Raw genomic sequence first — 24,959 nt, forward strand, 5'->3', positions numbered from 1 at the left:
TGCCAAATAGAAATTCATTGATTTGATTTACTGAACTTTTCATGCAGGAAAACGGATGGAATACATGGTTGATTGCTTCTACAAAGCTTGATGTGATAAAGAATTACAAAGTCAAAAGGCAAATTTATAACGACCCCGAGATGGTCGAGCAAAACTTCGTGAAGAATGTGTATATTCATGTTCTTTGTTATTATATGCGTTCTGTTAAGGGAGGCTGGCAAAATTTAGAGGAGACTGCCGATTTTCTAATATTTCAAACTGAACAAGTATGATCTAGTCTTCCTACATAATATGTGATATTGTTTTGAAACATTTGCAAACGAATTTAATCGAAGTCTCGGTTCTGCAGGGTGGTAGCTCTTATCAATCTTTTCTTCGTGATCTATACGAGGGCTTGATCCAGCAACTAATAAACTTGTCTGCTGAAGAAAATATTTTTGTCTCCCAGCCCAGTCGGGATAACACTTTATACCTTCTAAAACTGATTGATGAAAAGCTCCTTTCTGAAATAGATTATTGGCTTCCGGTACATGACTCACCTTAAAGTTGCATCATCTTTTGTTCTTGTCTGTCTCAAAATTTCGTCATTATTGATTTCTTGGCTATTTATTCTTGATCTCTTGAATCGGTAAATCAGAAGTGTGTTTTGTATGTTGTCATTTTTCTGGATTTAAGGTTTTGAGCTAGTTTCTATGAACTTTTTCCTGTTTCATATACACTTGGTATTTGAGATTGAGTTTCTTTCTGTGTTCAACCCTCTGTTCTTTGGATACTGTTGGATTTAGGGGAAAGGGAAATGAGTGCAGCCAATTTCCTACTCTAGTGGGTTTGCTTAAAAGCAATGCTTTAATATTGCATTTCATGCCGGATATTAGAAAACGATAGTTTGGTATGAGGATATGGTTTGTTTTTTAGATAAAGTTTTCTTCTCTAATAGGTGTTTTCTTCCAAAAGTTTATTGTCTTCTTACTTATTGTCTTCTTACCTGTTCCAACTTTCTACCTTTTTAATACCACGTCCGTCCACATTTCAAGTCACCTTTTTTAAATTCAAATCAACTTAAGAAAAGATCACCCAAATTTTATCTCAAAAAATTATCGAAAGAAACCTCTCTCAACATAAAAAAACTCTACCTTTCCTTCTCAGCTTAATTTTTATTCTGGTGAATTTCTTGATATTCCACCTGTTGATGTTATAGTCTCTTTCTTCGGTTTGTATGAGATGAACTTGTAGTGAGGGATAGCTCGATATTTTTGCTCCACCTTATTTACTGTTATTGATTTGGAGTTACGAATCTTAAATGATAAAACGAACGCGTGTAGGAAACAAACTTTATCACCGATCAAACATGAGTGAGAAAACAATTTTCACTGGCCTTGATATTATTTCATCACAGATTCAAGTCCTATTCGATTTGGGCCGTTGAAATAGATTTTTGAATGTGTATTTGCTACTTCTTTGCAACTGGAAACTTATTTGTTTGGGTAGTCAAACTAAAAATTTCTACTTCTCTATCAGTTTCCTGTCAGCAGCTCCAAGTTTTCTCCCAACTTGTTGGAACTAGAAAACAGCATGGATTTCAACCCTGTTTTATTTGAGGCACTGCTGGGAGAACCTGCTGAAAACTTATCTGGGTACCACAAACTTAATTTTGAGTATTTGCACATGAAAAACTTGACTAGAATCATTATCATCTGTCACTTTAGTCGTTCTTTTTAGCCCTGTATCCTTCATTTATATAGGATTCTTCGGCCACTGATGCTGCCTGACAAAGATGAAAAAATTGCTGATGAGTGGTGGAATATGTATGACAACGTTTGGATCATTATAAGGGAATTGATCGGCAAGGCACCTAGCACGCTGTTGCCGAGATCTTCGTCACTTATGGTGCCATCATTAGGCCAAAGAGCTCGTGGATTGGTAGAATCTTTGAACATCCCTACTGCAGAGATGGCCGCAGTTGTGTCAGGGGGAATTAGTAGTGCGCTTGTTGGAAAGCAGAATAGAAGTGTTGATAAGGCTATGTTATTGAGGGGTGAGAGATGCTCAAGACTTGTTTACCGTCTTACGATCCTATACATTTGTAGATCGTCCCTTGAGAGAGCATCACAATGTGTACAACGGGTTATTCCTATTCTCCCTTTCCTATTGACTGCTGACAATGAGCAAAGCAAGAATAGACTTCAGCTTTTTATTTGGTAACCGTTCTTTCCCAATTTTTGCCAATAAGTTTTGTATAAATGTTTCTGGGATTCCAATATATTATTTATTATCTGGGTTATATTTAATAATATTTCTATTTAAAATGTACTGCACAGACTTGATGATCAGTTAACTTTGTGCATAGGGCCTTGTTTGCTGTTAGGTCCCAGTATGGGATGCATGATGATGGAGCACGCTTTCATGTCATTTATAGATTGTTAGCAGAAACAATCAACAGTGGGAAGGCAATGCTTGCAACAAGTATCATGGGTAGTGATGATTTATCTGATTTAGGAAGTAATTTGAAGGAAGGAAACACTGTATTCAATTTCATCCAAAAGGATCGACTACTTAGTGCGGTTTGTTTCTAATTTTTTCTAATTCTATCTTTTATAATCTTATATTTTGTACAATATTTTTTTTATCAGACATTAATAAAAACATGAAATAAGATGTAAAGTTCTTAAATTGGACGGAGGTTTGTGGACTCATGTTGAGGCAGTCATTTTCGCCTTGCCATTGAATAATTCTGAGGATGAAAGTCGCTTTGGTTGTAGCTGGAGCTTACTCAAATGATCTTCTCACTTCGCTGTTGCAAAATTGTTTCTGAGTAAACTTATTAATACAGTTATCTTATATTTTCTATTGTAGTTAACGTGTTAAGGAAAAAATTAATTAATACTTTCTAATAGTATCGTGCTCTGGCTTCTTGATTGCATGGTGCATTGTTCAGGTTTCTGATGAAATCAAATACATAAAGACTGGGACAACTGACCAATCATCTCGACTAGATGAACTACGAAATAAAATGGAAGAAAGTAGTATCACGGATTCTAACCAAAAGAAGGCTTTTGAGACTCTGATTCAGAGTACTGTAAATACCATTATTCCATCAGATGAAAGCAGAAGATCACTGTTCCAGCGCACTTTGGATGAGGAGCAGCAAATTGTTGCTGTAAGTTTATTCAGATCACCCTTGGCTAGTTAACTTTGCCACCCTGCTTTTTCTATCAGCTTTCAACAAGTATGCTTAATATTTTGAGTCACTACTTCAACAGGAAAAGTGGATCCATACATTTCGTTTGCTAATTGATGAAAGGGGTCCATGGTCTGCTAATCCTTTCCCGAGTAACACGGTTTTACATTGGAAACTTGATAAAACAGAAGATGCATGGCGTCGTAGGCAAAAGCTAAGAAGGAATTATCATTTTAATGATAAACTTTGCCACCCATCCTCTGCAGTACCTAGTGATGCTGCAGTTCCTTCCTTTAATGATGAAAGTTTTGGTTTTGGGGCACTCACTTTGGAGAAAATAAAGAAATTTTCCCTAAAAGGTATTCAAAGAATTACAGATGAGGGTTCTTCAGATCCAAATGAAAATGAGAATCCGTCTAGTAGCGGAAAGATCTTAGAGATTGGGAATCAATCTGAGCCTCAGTATCCAGAGGTACCCAAAGAAAGTGGTGATAAGGAGGTTGTACGAGATAGAAAAGGTTCTGTTTTGCTGGCAGAATCCGAGAACAGTGAGGTACAAAAATAAACATAGGTAGTGAGCATAAAGCTATGATTTTTACTTCTTCTTTAATGTGCTTGCAGGTTCTCATGTCTATCCCATGTGTTCTTGTAACACCGAAGAGAAAATTAGCTGGACACTTGGAAATTATGAAGAATTTCTTACATTTCTTTGGTGAGTTTTTGGTGGAAGGTTCAGGAGGATCTGTTCTTCAAACTTATTGTTCTTCGAGTAATTTCGATGCAAGCAAGCCTGAACAATTTGGAGGATTGCAGAAACAGAAGTATCTAAATTTGCCCTTGCATTCAGATCTAAGTTCTGAAAGACAAATTGCAAATAAGAAGATTACATCAATCGACGGAAACAACACACAAAAGGGACATAAAAGTATTAAACGCCATCGATGGTGGAATATATCTAAGGTACTATAATTTTTGTTGATTACTCTATATTTGTTATTTAAAAGGATTTTCTGGTTATACCTTTTACCTATTTTCCCTCGTTGTAGATTAAAGCTGTCCATTGGACTCGATATTTGCTGAGATACACAGCAATAGAGATCTTTTTTGTCAACTCTGCCGCACCAATATTTTTGAATTTTGCATCCCAAAAGGAATCAAAAGATATTGGAAGCTTGATTGTAGCTACCAGAAACGAATATGTGTTACTAAAAGGGTATAGAGACAAAACAGAAGTAATTTCATTTGTTGATAGACACCTGGCTCAAGAAATGGCTGAAACTGCCAGAGAGAACTGGAGGAGAAGAGAAATTACCAACTTTGAATATCTGATGATTCTCAATACTCTATCAGGAAGGTCATATAATGATTTAACCCAATATCCCGTGCTTCCTTGGATTATAGCAGATTATGTATCTGAGATTCTTGATCTCAAGAAGTCAGCGACTTTCAGAGATTTATCAAAGCCTGTTGGAGCTCTTGATCCTAAGCGGTTTGAGGTTGGTTAATATTTCTCATTCCGATGCACATCGTTATGTAAATTTTGTGTTTCATTTCTTTTCTCGCATGTTCTCAGGTTTTTGAAGATAGGTATTGTAACTTCTCTGATCCGGATATACCCAGGTAACTTGCATCCCCGTTTCGCGATGGTTCACAACTCTGGTGTTCAAAATTAATCTAGTTGTCCATTTGTCCTATTCTGAATTGGTGATTCCTGTTCTTATACAGTTTCTATTACGGTTCACATTACTCAAGCATGGGAATTGTACTCTTTTACCTACTTAGATTAGAGCCTTTTACCGCTCTCCATCGTAATTTACAGGTATTTTGACATTATGGTTTACCTTGTGCTAGAATTTTAATTACTTAAGGAATTTGTTTCTCTAGTTGGCAATGAAGATAGCTTTCTTTTTCTTAACTATCTAACAGCAGGCTTTTTACTGTTTCTTGAGTTTGTTTCCTCTATTGTTGTCCTAGCTTAGTTGCTTTCTGTCTTGATATATCTTCCATATTATCTGAAGGTTTTCCATGCGCTCTATGTTCAACCAGGGTGGTAAATTCGACCATGCAGACCGGCTTTTCCAAAGCATTGAAGGGACTTATAAAAACTGTCTTTCAAATACAAGTGATGTGAAGGAATTGATTCCTGAATTTTTTTACATGCCCGAATTTCTAATAAATTCAAACTCATACCATTTCGGAGTGAAACAAGACGGGGAACCGATCAGTGATGTTTCCCTCCCGCCCTGGGCGAAGGTATTTTAATTTGCATACATATTCATCATATTTAATTTGCATACATATTCATCATATTTAATTTGCATAAGCATATTTATCAATTTTTTCTTATATCCATATTGCTCTGCAAGTGTGGAGGCTCTGGATCACATGTTCTTGCTATAATTAATCAATTGTTCTTGTTATTTTCTGGTTATGTATAGTATTTGCTATTGAGTTATACTGAATTTTAGATTCAACATCTTTATTATTCAATGCCATTTCTTTGAACTCCCAGTGAAAAATGTAGCTTTGAATAAAAGAGTTTATGTTCAACACCATGATTTAGAGAAATCATTAATGATGGCATTTAAATTCATTTTCAGGGTTCACCAGAAGAATTTATTAATAAAAACAGAGAGGCCCTTGAAAGTGAATATGTTAGTTCAAATCTTCACCACTGGATTGATTTGGTGTTCGGTTATAAACAACGGGGAAAACCAGCTGTTGAGGTATAAGGAAATTTTTTTCCTTGAATGTTTGTGAACACTTTAAAGTTTTAATAATACTGATCTTTGTGATTCTTGTGTACAGGCTGCAAATGTATTTTATTATTTGACTTATGAAGCACGTTTTAATAACACTGATCTTTGTGATTCTTGTGTACAGGCTGCAAATGTATTTTATTATTTGACTTATGAAGGTGCTGTTAACTTGGAAGACATGGAGGATGAATTGCAAAGATCAGCAATTGAAGACCAGATTGCTAATTTTGGCCAGACACCAATTCAACTTTTCCGCAAGAAACATCCTAGAAGAGGGCCGCCAATTCCAATTTTCCATCCTCTGAAATATGCTCCTGGTTCTATTAATTTAACTTCTGTCGTGTCAATTTCTAGCAATTCTCCTTCAGCAGTATTGTATGTTAATGTGTTGGATTCAAACGTTGTCTTTGTGAACCAAAACCTCACAATGACCGTTAAGATGTGGTTAACGACTCAATTGCAGTCCGGTGGGAACTTCACTTTCTCTGGCTCCCAGGTGCACTGTTGATCCATGTTGCTAGAACTTTATATTATTGTCTGTTAGAATTTTTTTAATTTATAGTATATTCTTGTAGGATCCTTTCTTTGGGATTGGTGCAGATGTCCTCTCACCTTGTAAAATTGGGAGTCATCTGGCTGAAAACATTGAGCTTGGACCACAATGCTTTGCAGCATTGCAGACACCATCTGAGAACTTTCTTATAACATGTGGCACCTGGGAAAATAGTTTTCAGGTCACGACCCTCGGTGATGGAACAATGGTGCAGAGTATTAGGCATCATAAAGACGTCGTCAGCTGCATTGCAGGTAAACTTCATTGCAAGAAATACCAATGCCATTTTTGCATTAGTTTATCTCAACTCCCATATTTTGTTGCAAGAAAAATGTGATAGGATTTCATTTAAGTTCATTTCTTCTCAAATCTTGTGTCACTTGAACCCAATATTGCAAAACCAGAATTAACATATTGAATGAGTGTCTACCACATGGCCCATTTGGTCATCAGATGCTATATATGGGGATGATTATTTATTTCCTTCATATAAAAGTTAAAAGAAAGTTAAAAGAGTCCAACAGCATTTGCTATCTTCTAGTAACTTACCTTGTCTCATTGTGTAAACACTTATTAGAATATCTGCCTGTATTGAATCTCATGGTTTTCAAAGTAATGATTTTAGTTTACAGACTAAAATAATCAGGATATTTGGGTAATCTCCAAGAAAAAATTACTTTTGGTTTATTTGTGTGTAGAATTTTCTGACTTTGTTTGGGGAACCCATTAAATTTGGAAAGTCTACGTAAGTGGGAAATTCTGTGTTAGATTATATATAAATATTATTTCATTTTTTCTATTATGAATGCAAAGTGAGCCTATATATACAAATCTGATCTTTGATCTAAGCCGTAAATTTTGCACACACAATAACCAGGAACTAGGGAAATCTCAATTCGTAAAAATAGAAATCTATCCTAATATAATCCACTAATCTTGACAGTTAATTACAAATCATAATATCTTTTATTTTCACACCCCCCCTTGAGTGGTAGATAATTAGAATGTTTGTTGTTCGATGACTTGAAGAAGTGTATTTAAGTCTGATCCCCTTGATAGACTAACGATCTATTTCCACGTGATTAGTTCTATCATGTTGAATTGGGTTCTTCACAATACTTATGACAGCCTTGTTATCGCATAATTAAGATCAAGTGTCAATCTACTATAGACAAGAAATTGCATACTTAAGAATTTTCTGGGTTGTAGTAGTTCATTGTATCTGGTGGCTGGTGGTTAGTTTGGTTGGAGAGGATTTTGATAACCAAGAAGACTCCTTGAAGATCGGTGGGACGAGATAAAATTTAGAGTCCTATACTGGATCTTCAAGCATGTGGAGTTTAATCTATTTTCGGTTTCAAATTTATATAGGGGTTGGAGTATAATATTATACTTTATCACGGGTGGACCTCTTGTCCGCATTTTGTAATTAAAATCTTTAATTGATTTAATTTGTTTCCTATAAAAAAAAGTTTTCCAAAAATGATATTCATCAATAGATGAGTTCTCCCCCTGAATTTCAGTTTTGGGGTAAGAGGACTAATTTTCGAAGAAGGTGACACCCATGGAAATGTAGAATTTCTTGGTTGTTGGAGAGCTTGTACCCTTTCTTGTTTGGTGAGAACCCTATAAAGATGCATTTAGTTGCTTTTGGATCAAGTTTACTGCATTGGGACTATACAACCAAATACTTTGACCTGGATAGATGAGATTATTTGAGTGGACATCCACGCAGCAAGGAGAACTTGACACGTGGCTTTAAAATTGAGGATCCTAGAGGGAATTTGGTTGATCATGAAGGCTGCTGCGAGTATAGCTTCAATGCAGAATTTTGTGGGAACATTTGAATCTATCATGAGTGATCGTCCAACTTCCATCTAGTGTCTGTTTTTATTCTCTGCAATTTTATTTTGCTGAGGAGTCTCAATGCATTAGCTTTTAAATACAGTATCATTATTTAAAAGATATGTACCGTAGATGTTATGATAGTATTCTCTGCCATTATCTATTTTAAGGACCTGAATTTTTGACCGAAATTGTGTCTGAACCATTTTGTTGAAGTTTTCAAATATTTCCCTCACTTCTGATTTCTCCTGCATGAGAAAACCCATTTTACTCAAGTGTGGACATTTTGTTGATTCTAGAAGACACCCAATCACTATGAACCAAATAAAAGGGATGAGATGATTTGCAGGGTTGAATGAAATAGGAACTGCCAGTATGTTTGGACAATTGACGCATTTCACATTGAAAATTTCTAGAACTTTTATTTAATAATGTTGGATACAATTTATCAACATATAAGAAATTTGGGTGTCCTAAGCGATAATGGCATGGCATAATAGCACTATCCATTTTGGTACTCGGTCTAGAAACTACATAAGCTGTCTTCGTTGATGGCCTTTGAATTTCCTCAGCTCTGAAGAGGGTAAAGTCCCACACTCATCTTAGCATCTCCAATCCTCTTGCCAGAGTCTGAGGCTTGAAATTAATACATTTGTGGAAGAAATTTAGACATAATTAATATATTGTGTTAATCTACTGAAGACAAGAAATTGCAATCTGACTTTGGAACATAGAGCACAGAGCAAGAGTGATATCCTTGGAAACAACAACCGAACCAGTGTCAATTACCCTAGGGAGGGTTTCATCAGGAATTCGAGCAGAGTAATTGTTATGAAAAGAAGTTTATTTTGGAAAGCCCTAATGTTACTGTCGATTGAAGAGGGAGTGTTTGAATACTGAAATAGTTGGGTGATTGTTTTTCAGATGCTTTGGGACTTGTGGATGACTAATCAGTTCAAGAGCATATGAGAGCAATGTGGAGGATTGGTGGACATAAGCCATGATACTATTTTGCCCAAAGACTTGTCGGCAATCAAAATTAAAGTGGTAGGACTTGAAGGTGGTTTCATTAATAGCTTCATGCAGATTGTAACACGACGTGGCCCAATGAGTGTCTGTATTGTTGTCGATTCGGTCAAATATATCAGCGTACGACATCTATGAAAAAAGATCTTATGCCCAGGTTTTGATTAATGGAGCCAAAGTGATGGCTGATTGGGCGAGAGCGAAAGGCCCCATTGTCGTTGATGGTGGAAATGTGTTAAATTCTGATGTTGATGAGGTAGAAGCAAAAAATTTCAAGAATCAAAACCATAGCACCGACGAGGGAGTTATTGTGGTTGTAAAGATGTGATAATGGAAGTTAATCGTGGTTCGAAATTTTCTACTGAGAAACTAAAATCATGGTAGTGCATATCTCATTGATGGGGTGGTGGTGTTTGTGAATAATACTTAGAAAAATATAAAGAAGTCAAAAGAGGTGGATAAATTGGGGAACAGAGCTTGCGGGTCAGAACTGTTGTTTGGAGGTCGACAAGTTAAGATTCTTGAAAGACTGTCCAAAAAAGGCTGCGGATTTTAAAAGATGGACTATCAATTCAGTGCAAAAGAAAGGAGGTGGAAGTGGCACAATGTTCTAATAGTGGGAGGAAAGTAGGAAGGACGGGCAAAAGTTTGAGATTGTTTATAAAAGGAGAAAACCAAACAAAAAAAGATGATTAGTTAATCTACAAGATGATGGAATTTTAAAGGAGGATATTTGAAAGATGGAAGAAAAGAGGCTAGATGGTGGGGACGATGGAAGATGAGAGGATCAAGTAATTGAGGAAGTGATTGGAGGTGACTCCAAGGTGGGGTGCGATTCTAGTGATATGGAGACTGGAGTCATATTCGGCAAGTTCTGAGGTGTCGGCACCATCTTTTTTTTTTTTTTATAGGAAACTTTAAATTTATATATTAATGTAATCTTGATACAAAAGAAGCGGATGAGTAATCCGCAAATTAGAGTACACTAATACACCGTCATCAAGACAATAAAAACTTCAAATCCCTAACAACATCTGATATCGACAAATGATTGAAGTCTTTCATCTTTGTGATTGTACCCGCAACTCTGAATTTGTTGATCTCCCAAACTTCATTTATACCGGTGGACTCATCATTGAAGATTCTGTTATTTCTTTCTAGCCAGATAGTCCAAAACGTGTAGTGAACGATCACATACCAGAATCTCTTAACTTTTAACCCCATACCCGGCTCAATAATGAACATATCTCGTGCCCGTTGTGGAAGCACCCATAAACATCCTAGTTCTTTCATGACCATAGACCATAACCCTCTGGAAAAAGAGCAATGTATCAACAAATGATCCTGAGTCTCATCTTGGTCGTGACACAACGTACACCAGTTCGGACTTAACGCACAATTTGGCCATCTTCTTTGCACCGAATCAGATGTTGGAAGTTTTCCCAAAGCCACCATCCAAGAGAATATCTGAATCTTCTGGAGGATAGGCACTTTCCATATATGATCGTGATAAGTGAAAGAAGGAAAAATATGAACTGGAAAGAAAGACTCGTAAAAAGATTTGACTGAGAATAAGCCCGTGGAATCCCCCAACCAAACCCTGAAATCCTCTGAACCCACCTGTAACCTCACTGTATCTAAAATACCCACAAGAGAAGCAAATTCCCCTATCTCTACGTCGTTAAGATTTCTTCTAAAACGCACATCCCATCGGTAAGTAACCGTGACTCCGACAGTGACAGTCTCTAAAAATTTACTAATAGGTTTATTAACTTCGGTACAAACCCTAAACAAAGAAGGAAACCGAAAAGAGAAAGAAGGACCCTCTCCAACCCAAACATCCTCCCAAAACCGAATAAAATTACCCCCTCTCGGCACCATCTTATTTGGGATTGGAGGACCTAGGGGGCTTGTTTGCATCATCTCCGGGCGAGGTGCGATTATAGTGATTTGGAGTCGTATTCGGCAAGTTCTGACGTGTCGGCACCATCTTATTTGGGATTGGAGGACCTAGGGGGCTTGTTTGCATCATTTCCGGGCAAGGTATGTACTTCTATTAAATTTTCCCACTTTGATAATTCTTCTTTTTCCTTCATTCCGTTCTTGGTCTCGTCAGGGAGTGAGTTGGGAAGGGGGATTTTAGGAAAGGGGTTGAAGTCGTTATTTGGTGAAAAGTAGGGTTTGTCGGGGAATAAATTATTAGGGACTGAGCTAAGGATAAGCAGGTTAGTGGGGATGAGGGGTTGGAGTCACGGCCGGTAGATTCGGTTGGAGAAAGAAAGTGCTTTTTTAAGTTAGGTATAGGGAAGGTGGATCTATTGAATGGAAAAGGGTGCATGATGAGTACGAGCAAAACAAGTGTCTTAAAAAATGGAAAGTGGGAGCAATATTGAGAAAGGATCATGTTAAACGGGTTGTGCAGTGGTTAGATGTAGATTTGTTCCTGGAATATTAGGGGCGGAGGTTCAGCTACACAAAAGGGACTCATTCAAGCCGTTTTACACAACCAGAGGCCAGACATAGTTGTTCTCCAAGAAATTAAAAGAGAGGTGGTGGACAAAGGATTTATTGTTAGTGCATGGAAATCACGGTTTGTAGATTGGGTTATCTTACCGACAATCGGTCGGTCAAAGGGGATATTGGTTATGTGGGATCCAAGAGTGGTTTCAGTAAGAGACGGTTTGACTGAGGAATATTCGGTATCAGTTCGCATTGAGAAGGACATAAATAAGACTGGTGGTTTACGGTTGTACGGTCCATGCAAACCTTGATTGAGACGGAATTTTTGGGATGAATTGTCAGGTTTTAGAGTTTTGAGTGGAGAGAGATTGTGTTTAGGGAAAGATCCTAATGTTGTGAGATCTCTAAGCGAAAAAATGACTAATATTTCCCCAAACAACAAGTATGTCTTGTTTTGACTCCTTGATACAGGAATTGGAGTTGTGTAATCTACTTTTATTGAATGCAAAATTCACTTGGTCAAATTTGCGGGCATTACCCATTTGTTGCAGATTAGACAAATTCTTATTCATGGGAGGATGGGTGGAAATATATCGTTTTACATACAAATAGTTGTACTACGAATTACTTCGGATCGTTATCCAATCATTCTAGATACAGAAAAGTGTAAATGGGGACCGTCTACTTTTAGATTTGAGAATGTGTGGCTGAAGCACAAGAGTTTCAAACCATCATTTTTTTCATGGTGGAATAATGCAGAATTTCAAGGATGGGAGGGTACAAGTTTATGAGAAAGCTCAAACTATTAAATGTGATCTTCGAAGATGGAATGAAGAGGTTTTCGGGGTGGTAGAGGTGAGGGAGGCTGAAATTAGAAAAACTTAGAAGGTTGGATGAGTTGGAGATTGAAGGACGGGGATCTGAGGAGATAACAACTGAAAGGAAGGAAGCAAAATGGGTGTTATAAGAAATGGTGTGTCTAAGGAATCATATGAGCAATCAAAAAGCGAAGGTCAAATGGCTTAAGGAAGGGGATCACAATGCAAAATTCTTTCACTCTCTTGAATCAACAACAGAAGAGTAAGGCTACCATCAATAAATGGGAAAAGGATTACGGGTCAATTACCGTTGATGAGGATCAAATAATATCAATCATAGTTAAATTTTTCGAAAATTTGTACAGTAAACCAAAGACGAAGGGATGAGGTATTGAAGGAGTAGAGTGGTGCCCCATTGATAATGAGTTGGTCTAGAGCTTGAGGAACCCTTTATCGTTACTTTATGATATCAAGAACCAGCCCAATATGAACTACAAGGCTGCGATGGTGAGCTCTGGCTCAGGTCTGACCCGTGGCGGCTTGGTCGGCGGTGGAGGTCCAGGTGGCGGTGGCAGCAGTTTAGGAGCCACTGTTTGAGATGGAGTTTCTCAATCTTCAAATCTTGCCCTATCCGATAATTCCCTTCAAATAGACTAATTTCTTTTTGTCATCGATCACAATTAAATTTTGGCCTAGCCGATAATTCCCTTCAAATTACAATTCAAATACTCAATGGCAAAAATTGTTTTGGAATGGGCTTAATCCGTGCGTCTTGTGGTCGATTGCAAAAGGAAGTTAGGCTATTTAAATGGTGAAATACATCCACCGACATCCACCGATCCCAAATATAAACAATGGAGATCGGATAACTCTTTGGTCACTGCATGGATAATTAACTCCATGAATCCTCTATGTTTTTTCGTACTGTTCGTGATTTTTGGGAGGACTTCCGTGATACATACTTCGACTTGGAAAATTATTCACAGTTATATAAAATGACCACTCGTATATGGAATATACACCAAAGCAATCATGATGTCACCACATATTATAATGAGATGATGTTGATTTTGGCAAGAGTTAGATCTCTTTGATGTTGAAGAGTGGGATAGCAGTAAAGACATTGCTCGTTTTAAAAAAAAAGAAAAGAGTTAAGAAAAGGAGATTGAAGTATATACAGATGCAAACTGGGAAGGTTCAATTACAGACAAATGATCTACATCAGGATATTGCACTTTCTTATGGGGGAATGTAATAAGAAACAAAGCGTTGTTGCTAGAAGTAGTCCAGAGACCGAGTTCATATCTATGGCTCAAGGTGTATGCGAGGTTTTTTGGTTAAAAAGAGTTATGGGTGATTTGAAAAGAACAGTAAAACTTCCAATGAAGTTATACTGCGACAATAGGGCTGCTATTAGCTTTGCTCATAATCCCGTTCTATATGAAAGAACCAAGTGTATTGAAATCGACAAGCATTTCATAAAAGAGAAGCTTGAAGAATGAGTGATTTGCACTCCATTTGTTCCAACCACGTTACAAGTTGCAGATGTCTTGACCAATGGGCTCTCAAGACAACTCTTTGAATGCCAAGTTAGCAAGTTGGGCATGATTGATATTTTCGCAGCAACTTGAGAGGAAGTGTCGATAAGTTTGGTTCATTTTAAATAAGGTATTAAATACGATTTGGTAGAAATAAATTTGGTAAGATAGGATTTGTTCTAATTTGGTTGGGATTATTTTCTGTATTTCTCTTAATTAAGAAAATTTAATCAGGAAAAGTAGGGTTTCTATCTTTGTTCTATCGTTATTTTAGTTACCAGACGAACAGATTGAAAAACGTAATGAGCAAAACAGTGGCGGAAAACCAGTGCGCATTCATTAAAGGAAGGCAGATAACAGATTGTTGCCTCATAGCCAACGAATTTGTGGAGGAGTACAGAAGGAAAAAGAAAAAAGGATGGATAATGAAAATAGATCTGGAAAAGGCTTATGATAACGTGGATTGGAGATTTTTAGACTTTGTGCTTCAAAAAAAGTGGTTTGGGGATAAGTGGAGAAAGTGGATCAAGGGTTGCGTTTCTAATGTTTCGTATTCTATTTTCATCAATGGGAGACCAAGGAGGAAGATCAAAGGGGAAAGGGGCCTCAGACATGGAGATCCCTTATCCTCTTTTCTGTTTAATTTAGTGATTGATGGGTTAGGGAGATTGGTTGATTTGGCAAAGACGTCAAATGTCGTGAGAGGACTAGAGGTTGGGCGAGATAAAATAGAAATTTCACACATTCAATTTGCGGATGACACTCTCTTCCTCGTTCAATCTGAGGGACACATGATGGCCGTTGTTGAACTCCTTAAATTATTTTGTTCTAAATCGGGACTGAAAATCAACTTTGAAAAAAGTTTTTTGCTCGGACTCAATCATTCGGATGATGAAGTTGACGGTTTGGCGGCAGCAGTTGGGTGCAAGAAAGAACGATGGCCGATTAAGTACCTCGTGGCGCCGTTGGAGGAAACCCCACGAAAGTGGAATTTTGGGCACCAGTGATTTCTAAGATGTCCACTAAATTGGCAAGTTGGAAAAAGGCATTCCTATCTCGAGGCGGTCAACTAACATTGATTCAATCGATGTTAAGCGCACTGCCTACTTACTTTATGTTTCTTTTTAAGGTGCCAATCCGAGTGGCCAAGCAAATGGAAACATTGATGAGAAATTTTCTGTGGGACAGGGCAGATGAGTAGACGCATTGCCATGTTGTTAATTGGACTCAGGTGTGCAAACCGAAAGATAAGGGAGGTTTGGGATTGTGGAGTATCCGCCTGAGGAATACGGCTCTGTTAGGGAAATGGTGGTGGAGATGTGCGGTGGAAAAAGAAAGTCTGTGGAAAAGAGTTTTGGGAAGCATTTATGGATTTCTTCATAATGGTTGGGATATAAGGGAGGCAAGGAACTCCACTTTCAGAAGCCCTTGGAAGTTTATCTCTCGGTCTCATTCGTATTGTCAGCACTTGATTGGTACAGTGCTTAAGGGAGGGAATCACATCATGTTTTGGGAGGATAGGTGGGTGGGTCTGTATTCTTTCCAAGAGTGTTTTCCTCATTTTTTTCTTCTCTCTTCTTCCCCTAACAAACCAATTAACCATTTCTATTAAGTCTCTGTTAGTCAAGATCTTTCAGTCATTCAGTGGGATGTGCAGTTCAGAAGAGGGTTGAACATCATCGAGTTGGGAGAATTCACTTCTCTTATGGGGGTACCTCAAGGGAAAGGGTCTCAGAAACTTTTGGTGCATTATTATTCACTGCTTATTTTGGTCGATATGGCTTGAACGCAATAACAGAGTTTTCAACGAGATAGAAGAGTCTTCAGAGAATCTGTGGGAGATAATTAAAATCAGAGTGGCGAGATGGACACTGACCATACCCTCGTTCCAGCACTTACTGTTATCAGACCTTGTTAGGGATTGGTGTTTTATTTGTTCTTGAACTGATCCTAGATTTGAATTCTAGTTGTGGATCGTGGATCACTCATCCATTTCGCATTGTAAACCTTTCATATTTATTATTAATATATTAGTTTCTTATCAAAAAAAAAAATCTTCTTTGAGTGCGGGTTTGGTGGACGTCAGGGTTTGGTTAGGGGATCCCTCGGGTGTTTTTTCTGTTAATTCTATTTACTCTTCATTTTTTCCGAGTATTAATACTCCATCTTTCCCTTACTTTACAAACTTCTGGAAAGTACCAATCCCACAGAAGGTGAAGGTGTTTTCTTGGATAGTGGCGTTGGGAAAATTGCAAACTTGTGATAATCTGCAGAAAAGAAATCCGGGTCATGCTTTATGTCCACAGTGGTGCATTTTGTGCAAGGAAAATGAGGAGAATCAAGATCATCTCTTGATACATTGTTCTTTTACGAGACGTATTTGGATCAAGGTTATGCAACACTTGGGATTCGAGTGGACTTTTCCTCAAAATTCGAAAACTTTTCCTCAAAATTCGAAAGACATGTTTCTTATGGAGCATGGTTATCTCACTGGCAAGGGCCTAAGGAATTTCTGGAGCATTATTGTTCATTGTATATTTTGGTCGACATGGATGGAGAGCAATAATGAATTTTCAACGACGCGGAAGACTCTTGGGAGGATTTATGGGAAAAGATCAGATTCAGATTAGCGAGATGGACACTTACCATACCCACGTTTTAGCATTTTCTTTTATCTGACCTAGTTAGGGATTGGTGTTTTATTTGCTTATGAAGATTTGTAGTCTTTATTTCAGGAGGTGGATTGTGGATCGCTCATCCACTTGCTATGTATCCTAAATTATAATTATTATAATAAAGTGATAGTTTCTTTAAAAAAAAATAAAATTTAGTTACCAGTCATGTGATCTGAAGCTATTGAGTCCACTATCCATGTATTGTGGTTTTCCTTGTTAACATCGAGGGTATGAGAAAAATATCTTTTACGGCTGTAAGGTGCTTCAGTGGAGTGAAGAGGCTGCTGGAGCATTTTCTGTAGCGATTCCAGTTACTCTTTGCTGAAAGGATTAGGATTTGGTAGTGCGGTTTTCTCTTCTTCGGCTGCAGCAGTGGAGGCCAAACTGAAAGGATTGGGATTGGAGGTATTGCAGGTTTCTCTTCTTCGGCTGCAGCAGTGTAGCCTTGGCCTCCTCTGTTTGTTGTGGCCAAGAGGGTTTCTAATCAGCATGTGTAACATGGAGATCCCAGCAAATCTCTTTCATGTGTCCAGGTTTTTTACAATGATCGCACCGTGGACTATTCTTCTGGATTAAGTTGTATTGTTGGATTTGATTCCTTGTGCAGCAAATGCCGGGTTCAAGATTTTTGGTGGAGTTTTGGGTTCCTAAAATCACTTTTTTTCTGCTTTCTTCTCTGCTAATTTCAGAAAAAACTTCCCCAACACTAGATAATGGTTTGATACTTAGAATTTTTCCACGTACCTCATCCAAATTCTTATTAAGGCCAAGTAAGAATTTGTGGATCGGTTTTTTCGGCAACCTCCTTGTATAGAAGGGCATCTGCACTGGACATCCAAACCAAGTCTTCATAGATATCAAGTTGTTGCCGATGCTGTGCGAGGGTGTTACAAAATTCAGTGATAGTTGAATCTCCTTGTCAAAGATCATGGAGTACTCTTCATTTCAAAGCTTGCAGAGGTATTATTGATGTTGGAATAGGTCTCCATGGCTGCATCCCGCATCTTCTTCGATGTGCCATAATATGAAATTTTCTCTTATGTCATTTGTCATAGAATGGATCGACCATTACATCACCATGCTACTTTCGAGTTTCTCGTTTTGTATCCTGGATCATTTTCCTTTGGCTGAACAGAAGCTCTCGTGGCTCGTCAAAGTTAATGTACACATCCTTGCCTTTGCCGCAGATAAAGAGTCGACCGGACTGAGCCCATTGTATAAAGTTCGGTCCATTGAGTTTGTGACCTGGAATGGGAAGAATGATGCTTTCTGCGGTACTGGAGCTGTGAAATGCTTCAAATAAACGTCATCTCCGAATTTGATTCTTTTTTCCTGCTTGCCATTGAAAAAAATTTCGACATTTGTATTTTGGATCTAAATGCTCTGATACCTTATAGAAAATATTAATTCTTTTTTTCTATATTCTGAACACAAAGTGTGCCTATATTTACAAATCTGACTGCTAATCTAAGCCTTACATTTTGCACAATCGCTATATCCAGGAATTATGTAAACAAAATTAATTAGGAGATATTCTCTCATTCATAAAAATAGAAATGTGCAATAGAATCCACAATCTTGGTACTTAATTACTAAGCATAATCTCTTATTTCCACAAATAACTTCACGATATCATGACTGTATGCTTTGAGATCAGAAAATATTGAGCATCAGTTTAACCATCAGCCATCGTGACTCAACAAAGTTACATTTTCATTTAAGATTTGGTATTGGTTGCGCCCCAAATAACTATGTTCAGCATGCTCCGAGCAGTTAAATTGACTTCATCCGTGGCTTGCTTGGCATTTTTATGGCATCCATATAAAAGCGTTTAATTAGTATCTAGCATGGGTGAATTGTTTTGAGTTTGGTAATAGATAATGTGGTTTTAGTCTTTTCTTCATTGTCGCCATAATGTTGTGTCTCTGTTGTTATCTATGTTATTTCTTTGTTTTGTCCTAAATTTGATAGCATCATCTCACTATACTCCCTTGTTTTGCAGTGACAGCTGACGGAAGCATGATTGCCACTGGAAGCTATGATACCACCGTTATGGTGTGGGAAGTTCTTCGAACCAGAGGCCTAGAAAGAAGATCTCGAAATGCACAGACACAAATTCCTTGGAGAGACTGTGTTATTGCAGATACTCCATTTCATATTCTTGGTGGACATGACGACGTCATAACATGCATACATGCAAGTGCAGAGCTTGATCTAGTCATAAGTGGTTCAAAAGATGGAACCTGCATTTTTCATACTTTACGAGAAGGTAGATATGTAAGATCTCTTCGGCATCCTTGTGGCAGCCCGTTATCCAAGCTTGTTGTATCTCATCATGGTCTGGTAGTCCTGTATGCAGATGATGATCTTAGTTTACACCTCTACTCTATTAATGGAAGGCACATTTCTTCTGTTGAATCTAATGGCCGGCTTAGCTGTCTTGAGCTGAGTAAATGTGGTGAATTTCTTGTTTCTGCGGGAGACCAGGGGCAAATTGTTGTACGCTCTATGAACTCCCTTGAAATACTACGAAAATATACTGGAATGGGAAAATTGATTAGTTCGCTGACTGTGACCCCTCAAGAATGCTTTCTAGCCGGTACCAGAGATGGGAGTCTCCTTGTGTATTCCATTGAAAATCAGCAGCTTCGTAAAAGTAGAGATCATAGAAATACCAAATACAAAGCATCGGCCACATGACAGTTAAAAAATTATTCAACAAATGTTGCTTAGCCACTGCACTCAAACTACAGAAATCATCCTTGTTTAGAGGTATGTACTGTCATTTACTTGCCTTTTTATAAGAGATTAAAAACTTGATCTCATGTATGCACAATCTTGCTGACAAACTATTGTCGGTTTTTTCATTTTTGTCTGATGCTAATTAAAGGTATTCCATGCTTTGCAGCTCTTACGTAGAAGTAATGAATTTCAAAGGTGATAAACGAAGGGATGGAAGCATATGTATGGACAAGAAATATTGTCTGTTCTGAAACGAAGAAGCTGACTGATCCACAACGAACCGTACAAACATGAACCACACGGTTGAGCGGTGAGGATTTTGTAGTTCGAACATGGTTCGTTTGTTATGTTTTGTATTCTGAGATGGAAAGGAGGTGGTGGGTATCATGCAGTTTTGAATAGAGTTGTAGAAATGGAATATCATCCTGTTTATAGGCATCTTCTGATTCCAGTGTCAGATACCTTCGCTCTGGTGTCGACTGCATAATATGTCAACTTCATCTCGGGCGCTCCATCCGAAGGTGGCAGAGAACAGGAGATGGCAGAGATGGCGGTTGGTCTGAATAAGGTTGGTTCTTATAGAAAATATACTAGGGGTATACCAGTTTTAAAAAATACTTGCATAGATGTATATGTATGATATCCTTGTATCCTTGTATTTGTATTGGTGCCTTATCACTAATATTGATGGGATGAATTACATTTTTATGGATAAACCAATGCACACCTTTCTGGCCAATGGCCTCAGGTTTTGTCTAGTTCTGTTACATATAGCGATCTACTTTTCGGATTAAGCGTAGACAGATGAACTGCTGCCCTATTAGTTAAAATGACATTATCTGAAAATCGAACATTCCTTTGTTTTTTATTTGTTTTCTTTGTAAGTTTCATTGTTAGTACATGTTCGTTTTTGTTTTGTAAATGTGATTATATTTAAGTTTTTCGAGCAGTCGTTTATTTGTCTAAGTTATTACAAGTAAGTCTGCATGTCATTTTTAAATGAAGTTATCATATGAAATTACGTACGAATGGAGTTAAAGCTAATTAAGCCAAGCTCAACCCTAACTTATTTTTTAAAATCACATGGGGGGAGACTTTTTTGCTGTTAGCTTGCCTCTGCGTCGGGAAAGGCCAGGTGAGTGGGGTGACAATCCAAATTTAATTTGGCATGTTTGGGAAGGTATGAGTAACTGTACTTATTATCTCTATGATTTAAAATGCTACTCCATTTAATTAATTTTTTTATATGACGTTAAAATTAAATAATCAAGTGAATTAATTCGAATTACTATAATAATATACCGATGGAAAAATTCATTTTTTGTTCTTCAGAATAATTAAGAATGGAGAATATTTTGTTGATTTTGTTTAGCCAAAACTCTGCTTGATACGCATCTGGTTTGCCTTCAAACTTTGGCGGTTTGAATCTCAAAAATCTCTCAAGAGCTCGATCATTTGCCTCAATGTGATGTTCTTGAGCTTGATCATGAGGTCATGGTTCATTTTGCTGACAAAACTAAATAAATTGATGCATTATTTCAAACATATTTTGTATGTTTTGTTCTTGGGGGATTGTGTTGAGCGTTTCTGGAATTTCCACCAGTTGCCGAGTTGTGGTCATCTTGAGGGGGAATGTCTAGTCCGTTTCTGGCTTGAGTACTATTTTGTGAAGACGTCATTCTAAACACATAAATATAAAATATGAACATATCTTGCACTATATATATCATAAATGTACATAGTTATATCAGAGGGTAAACAGTCAGTTTTATTTATAAACAGGACATGTTTCAAATATTTACAATACACATGCATAATACAAACAAAACTAACAAACTCGGTCATCATGCCTACAAAAAATGATGACCTTGATAATCATCATACCTACAAAAGATGATAATTATTAATATAAGTTATATACTGGTGCCAAATAGTCATTGTCTTCATTCGTCGTCTGAGAGATCTATAAAAGTTGTGTGGCTCGAGCCTTCATTTGTGCCTGTGATTCCCATGGTAACATTTTGATCCATATTCGGCAATGATGTATGTGGTTCAACAGGGTCCGGTTCATAACTAAGCTCATTTTCATTTTCACTTTCAGGTAGGATAGTCATTGGAACAAGTTCATCTACTCCAAATACCAAGTTTTCTCACATGGGGTCAGGAAGAAATTCAACTTCCGGTGACTGCAACAGATAATCTGTTACCATAAAGGGGTTTTGATCTATTGTTGTGTTCATGACTCCAGGATATTCTACAAAATGGGCTGGTACATACGGTGGAATATTGTTAGTCAAGCTACTACCTCCGGTTTCAAATGTGCTAGTGATGGGAAGAGCTGTGATCTGATTAGCTTGATTTGTGTAAGATGGACCGATAACACCAGGTTCCATTCCGTGGATAGATTGATAAACCAGTTCACGCCCATGCATGATTAAGTGGTCAATGTGGATCAAAGGGTGTGATACTCCTTTTAAGAAACTAATCAAACCTCGATCATAGAATTCATGCATGTCTAGTAAGTATATAAGAGTGCGGTCTCTTTCATACAGTACATGACCCAATTCTCCCTGATATGCTAGATTATCAGCCCTCATCCGTTCTTCAATAAATCCATGAAAAGTTTAAGTTGTTCCAAAGGTTTCAAAATGCTCCCGATACATATTCACTAGATCCGAGTTTTCTTTGATTAATTTTGCTATTTCTTCTTCCATTTGTTTTGTGATTATGGTTTGTTTTTTCTTTGATGTCCCACTAGACTCTGTCATCCTGAAAAGAGACATTTCAATTATGAGGAAAACGTATGACATTATAATAAACCTTAGGCTCCTGTCTCTAGACTTTAAGAAACCAGGCTCTGATACCACCTCTGTCATATGCCCGGGACTTTTGACCCGTTGTTCATTGGACTCATTTTCCGGGCCGAAGCCACGTTGTCCAGTGGACTCAATTTCCGGACCGAAATCCGTTGTCCATGACTCCATTCATTAACGATATCTCAATCCATTCATAAATATGCAAGAAAAATATATCAGTAATCGAAATGAACTGTGAATGATATTTGAATATTAAATAAATGCTATTGAAATTTCCAGGCCAAATGCCAAAGACTTTAATAGAAAAATGAATAGTAATTTCCTCACCTCATAACTTACAGTTTAGGCTTGATTAATAATCCGTGTTGCTGGAGCAAATTCTAAAAATATATTATGAATGATATTTATATGTAAGAGTTTTTAAGTAACTAGGTGATCATTTCCAGATTATCTTTTGTTCAAAATTTAATCCGGTTGATTTTACTTAAGTTTGCAAAATTCATATTAATTAGAAGATATCTCCAAACAAGCCATGTTAATCTTTCTATAATCATAAAACAAATGGAAGAAGAAATAGCAAAATTAAGCAAAGAAAACTCGGACTTGAAATGTCTAGTGAATATGTATCGGGAGCATTTTGAAACCTTTGGAACAACTGAAACTTTTCATGAATTTATTGAAGAACGGATTAGGGCTGATAATCTAGCATATCAGGGAGAATTGGGTCATGTACTGTATGAAAGAGACCGCACTCTTATATACTTACTAGACATGCATGAATTCTATGACCGAGGTTTGATTAGTTTCTTAAAAGGAATATCACACCCTTTGATCCACATTGACCACTTAATCATGCATGGGCGTGAACTGGTTTATCAATCTATCCACGAAATGGAACCTGGTGTTATCGGTCCATCTTACACAAATCAAGCTAATCAGATCACAGCTCCTCCCATCACAAGCACATTTGAAACCGGAGGTAGTAGCTTGACTAACAATATTCCACCGTATGTACCAGCCCTTTTTGTAGAATATCCTGGAGTCATGAACACAACAATATATCAAAACTCCTTTATGGTAACAGATTATCTGTTGCAGTCACCGGAAGTTGAATTTCTTCCTGACCCCATGTGGGAAAACTTGGTATTTGGAATAGATGAACTTGTTCCAATGACTATCCTACCTGAAAGTGAAAATGAAAATGAGCTTAGTTATGAACCGGACCCTATTGAACCACATACATCACTACCGAATATGGATCAAAATGTTACCATGGGAATCACAGGCACAAATGAATGAAGACAATGACTATTTGGCATTAGTATATAACTTATATTAATAATCATCATCTTTTGTATGTATGATGATTATCAAGGTCATCATTTTTTGTAGGCATGATGACCCAGTTTGTTAGTTCTGTTTGTATTAAGCTTGTGTATTGTAAATATTTAAACATGTCATGTTTATAAATAAAACTGATTGTTTACCCTCTGACATAACTATGTACATTTATGATATATATAGTGCAAGATATGTTCATATTTTATATTTATGTGTTTAGAATGACGTCTTCACAAAATAGCACTCAAGCCAGAATCGGACTAGACATTCCCCCTCAAGATGATCACAACTCGGCAACTGGTGGAAATTCCAGAAACGCTCAACACAATCCCCCAAGAACAAAACATACAAAATATGTTTGAAATAATGCATCAATTTGTTCAGTTTTGTCAACAAAATCAACCACGACCTCATGATCAAGTTCAACAACTTCACAATGAGGCAAATGATCGAGCTCTTGAGAGATTTTTAAGATTCAAACCGCCAAAGTTTGAAGGCAAACCAGATGCGTATCAAGCAGAATCTTGGCTAAGCAAAATCAAATACCCAAAATATAATAAAATAATATAATAAAATTAAATAATCAAGTGAATTAATTCGAGTTACTATAATAATATACCGATGTAATCTAGTTTATGAGTATATATATATCATATTCTTGCATACATTATTTGTATATCTGCGCGGGTTAAGATTTTAACACATCATATTTTAAATTTAAAGAAGATATTATAACAATTAACGGGAATGAGACATTATATTTTGTGATGAGACTGGGAGACATTTCAAAACTAATTTTGTATAAATAAACTCCAATGCATAGTTATTTCCAATTTTTTAATAATTTTATAGAATTTTGAAACTCAAATAATATGGGGGAATATGAGGGATATTTGGAAAATAATCTTGGTCAAATTTTATTTTTAAAAATGACTTTCTCCAAATATATTTGAGTATTTTCAAATATATAAAAAAAATTATATTTCTTAAAAAAATTATTTCACCAAAATTATTTTGCTAAATACGCTGATATTACGGTAGTAAGCATGCAACAATCGCCAACCAATCAACCTATGGTGTTTACCTCCATCTTCACTGAAGTAATTTCATTAAAAAATATCAACCTATTTTATACACACACAAATATTGCCACAAAATTCCCATTTCCAATTTTCAGATTCATATAAAAATGAGTCGATTTTCAAGTT

General features: G+C 37.0%; 1 protein-coding gene across 6 annotated transcripts in view; it reads left to right on the plus strand.

The window, feature by feature from the left end:
• The window catches only part of LOC140961679 (BEACH domain-containing protein B), a 65,427-nt gene extending 44,998 nt beyond the window's left edge, over positions 1 to 20,429 (plus strand). For 3 of the 6 annotated variants that reach the window (XM_073420339.1, XM_073420340.1, XM_073420341.1), the window contains exons 25-41: positions 48 to 266; positions 350 to 526; positions 1,519 to 1,634; positions 1,743 to 2,198; positions 2,348 to 2,561; positions 2,936 to 3,157; positions 3,261 to 3,731; positions 3,800 to 4,138; positions 4,225 to 4,674; positions 4,752 to 4,798; positions 4,904 to 4,997; positions 5,225 to 5,431; positions 5,779 to 5,904; positions 6,062 to 6,433; positions 6,513 to 6,744; positions 18,855 to 19,624; positions 19,761 to 20,429. In XM_073420339.1, coding sequence (XP_073276440.1) covers positions 48 to 266; positions 350 to 526; positions 1,519 to 1,634; positions 1,743 to 2,198; positions 2,348 to 2,561; positions 2,936 to 3,157; positions 3,261 to 3,731; positions 3,800 to 4,138; positions 4,225 to 4,674; positions 4,752 to 4,798; positions 4,904 to 4,997; positions 5,225 to 5,431; positions 5,779 to 5,904; positions 6,062 to 6,433; positions 6,513 to 6,744; positions 18,855 to 19,552 — 4,440 coding nt within the window. In that variant the 3' untranslated portion in view covers positions 19,553 to 19,624; positions 19,761 to 20,429. Of the gene's footprint in view, positions 1 to 47; positions 267 to 349; positions 527 to 1,518; positions 1,635 to 1,742; positions 2,199 to 2,347; positions 2,562 to 2,935; positions 3,158 to 3,260; positions 3,732 to 3,799; positions 4,139 to 4,224; positions 4,675 to 4,751; positions 4,799 to 4,903; positions 4,998 to 5,196; positions 5,432 to 5,778; positions 5,905 to 6,061; positions 6,434 to 6,512; positions 6,745 to 18,854; positions 19,625 to 19,760 lie in introns of those variants that run through there. The other 3 variants (XM_073420342.1, XM_073420343.1, XM_073420344.1) reach the window with 3 other exon arrangements.
• Positions 20,430 to 24,959: the final 4,530 nt, after the last annotated feature.

Source organism: Primulina huaijiensis, chromosome 16 (assembly GCF_012295235.1).
Source record: "Primulina huaijiensis isolate GDHJ02 chromosome 16, ASM1229523v2, whole genome shotgun sequence".
Taxonomy (NCBI): Eukaryota; Viridiplantae; Streptophyta; class Magnoliopsida; order Lamiales; family Gesneriaceae; genus Primulina; species Primulina huaijiensis.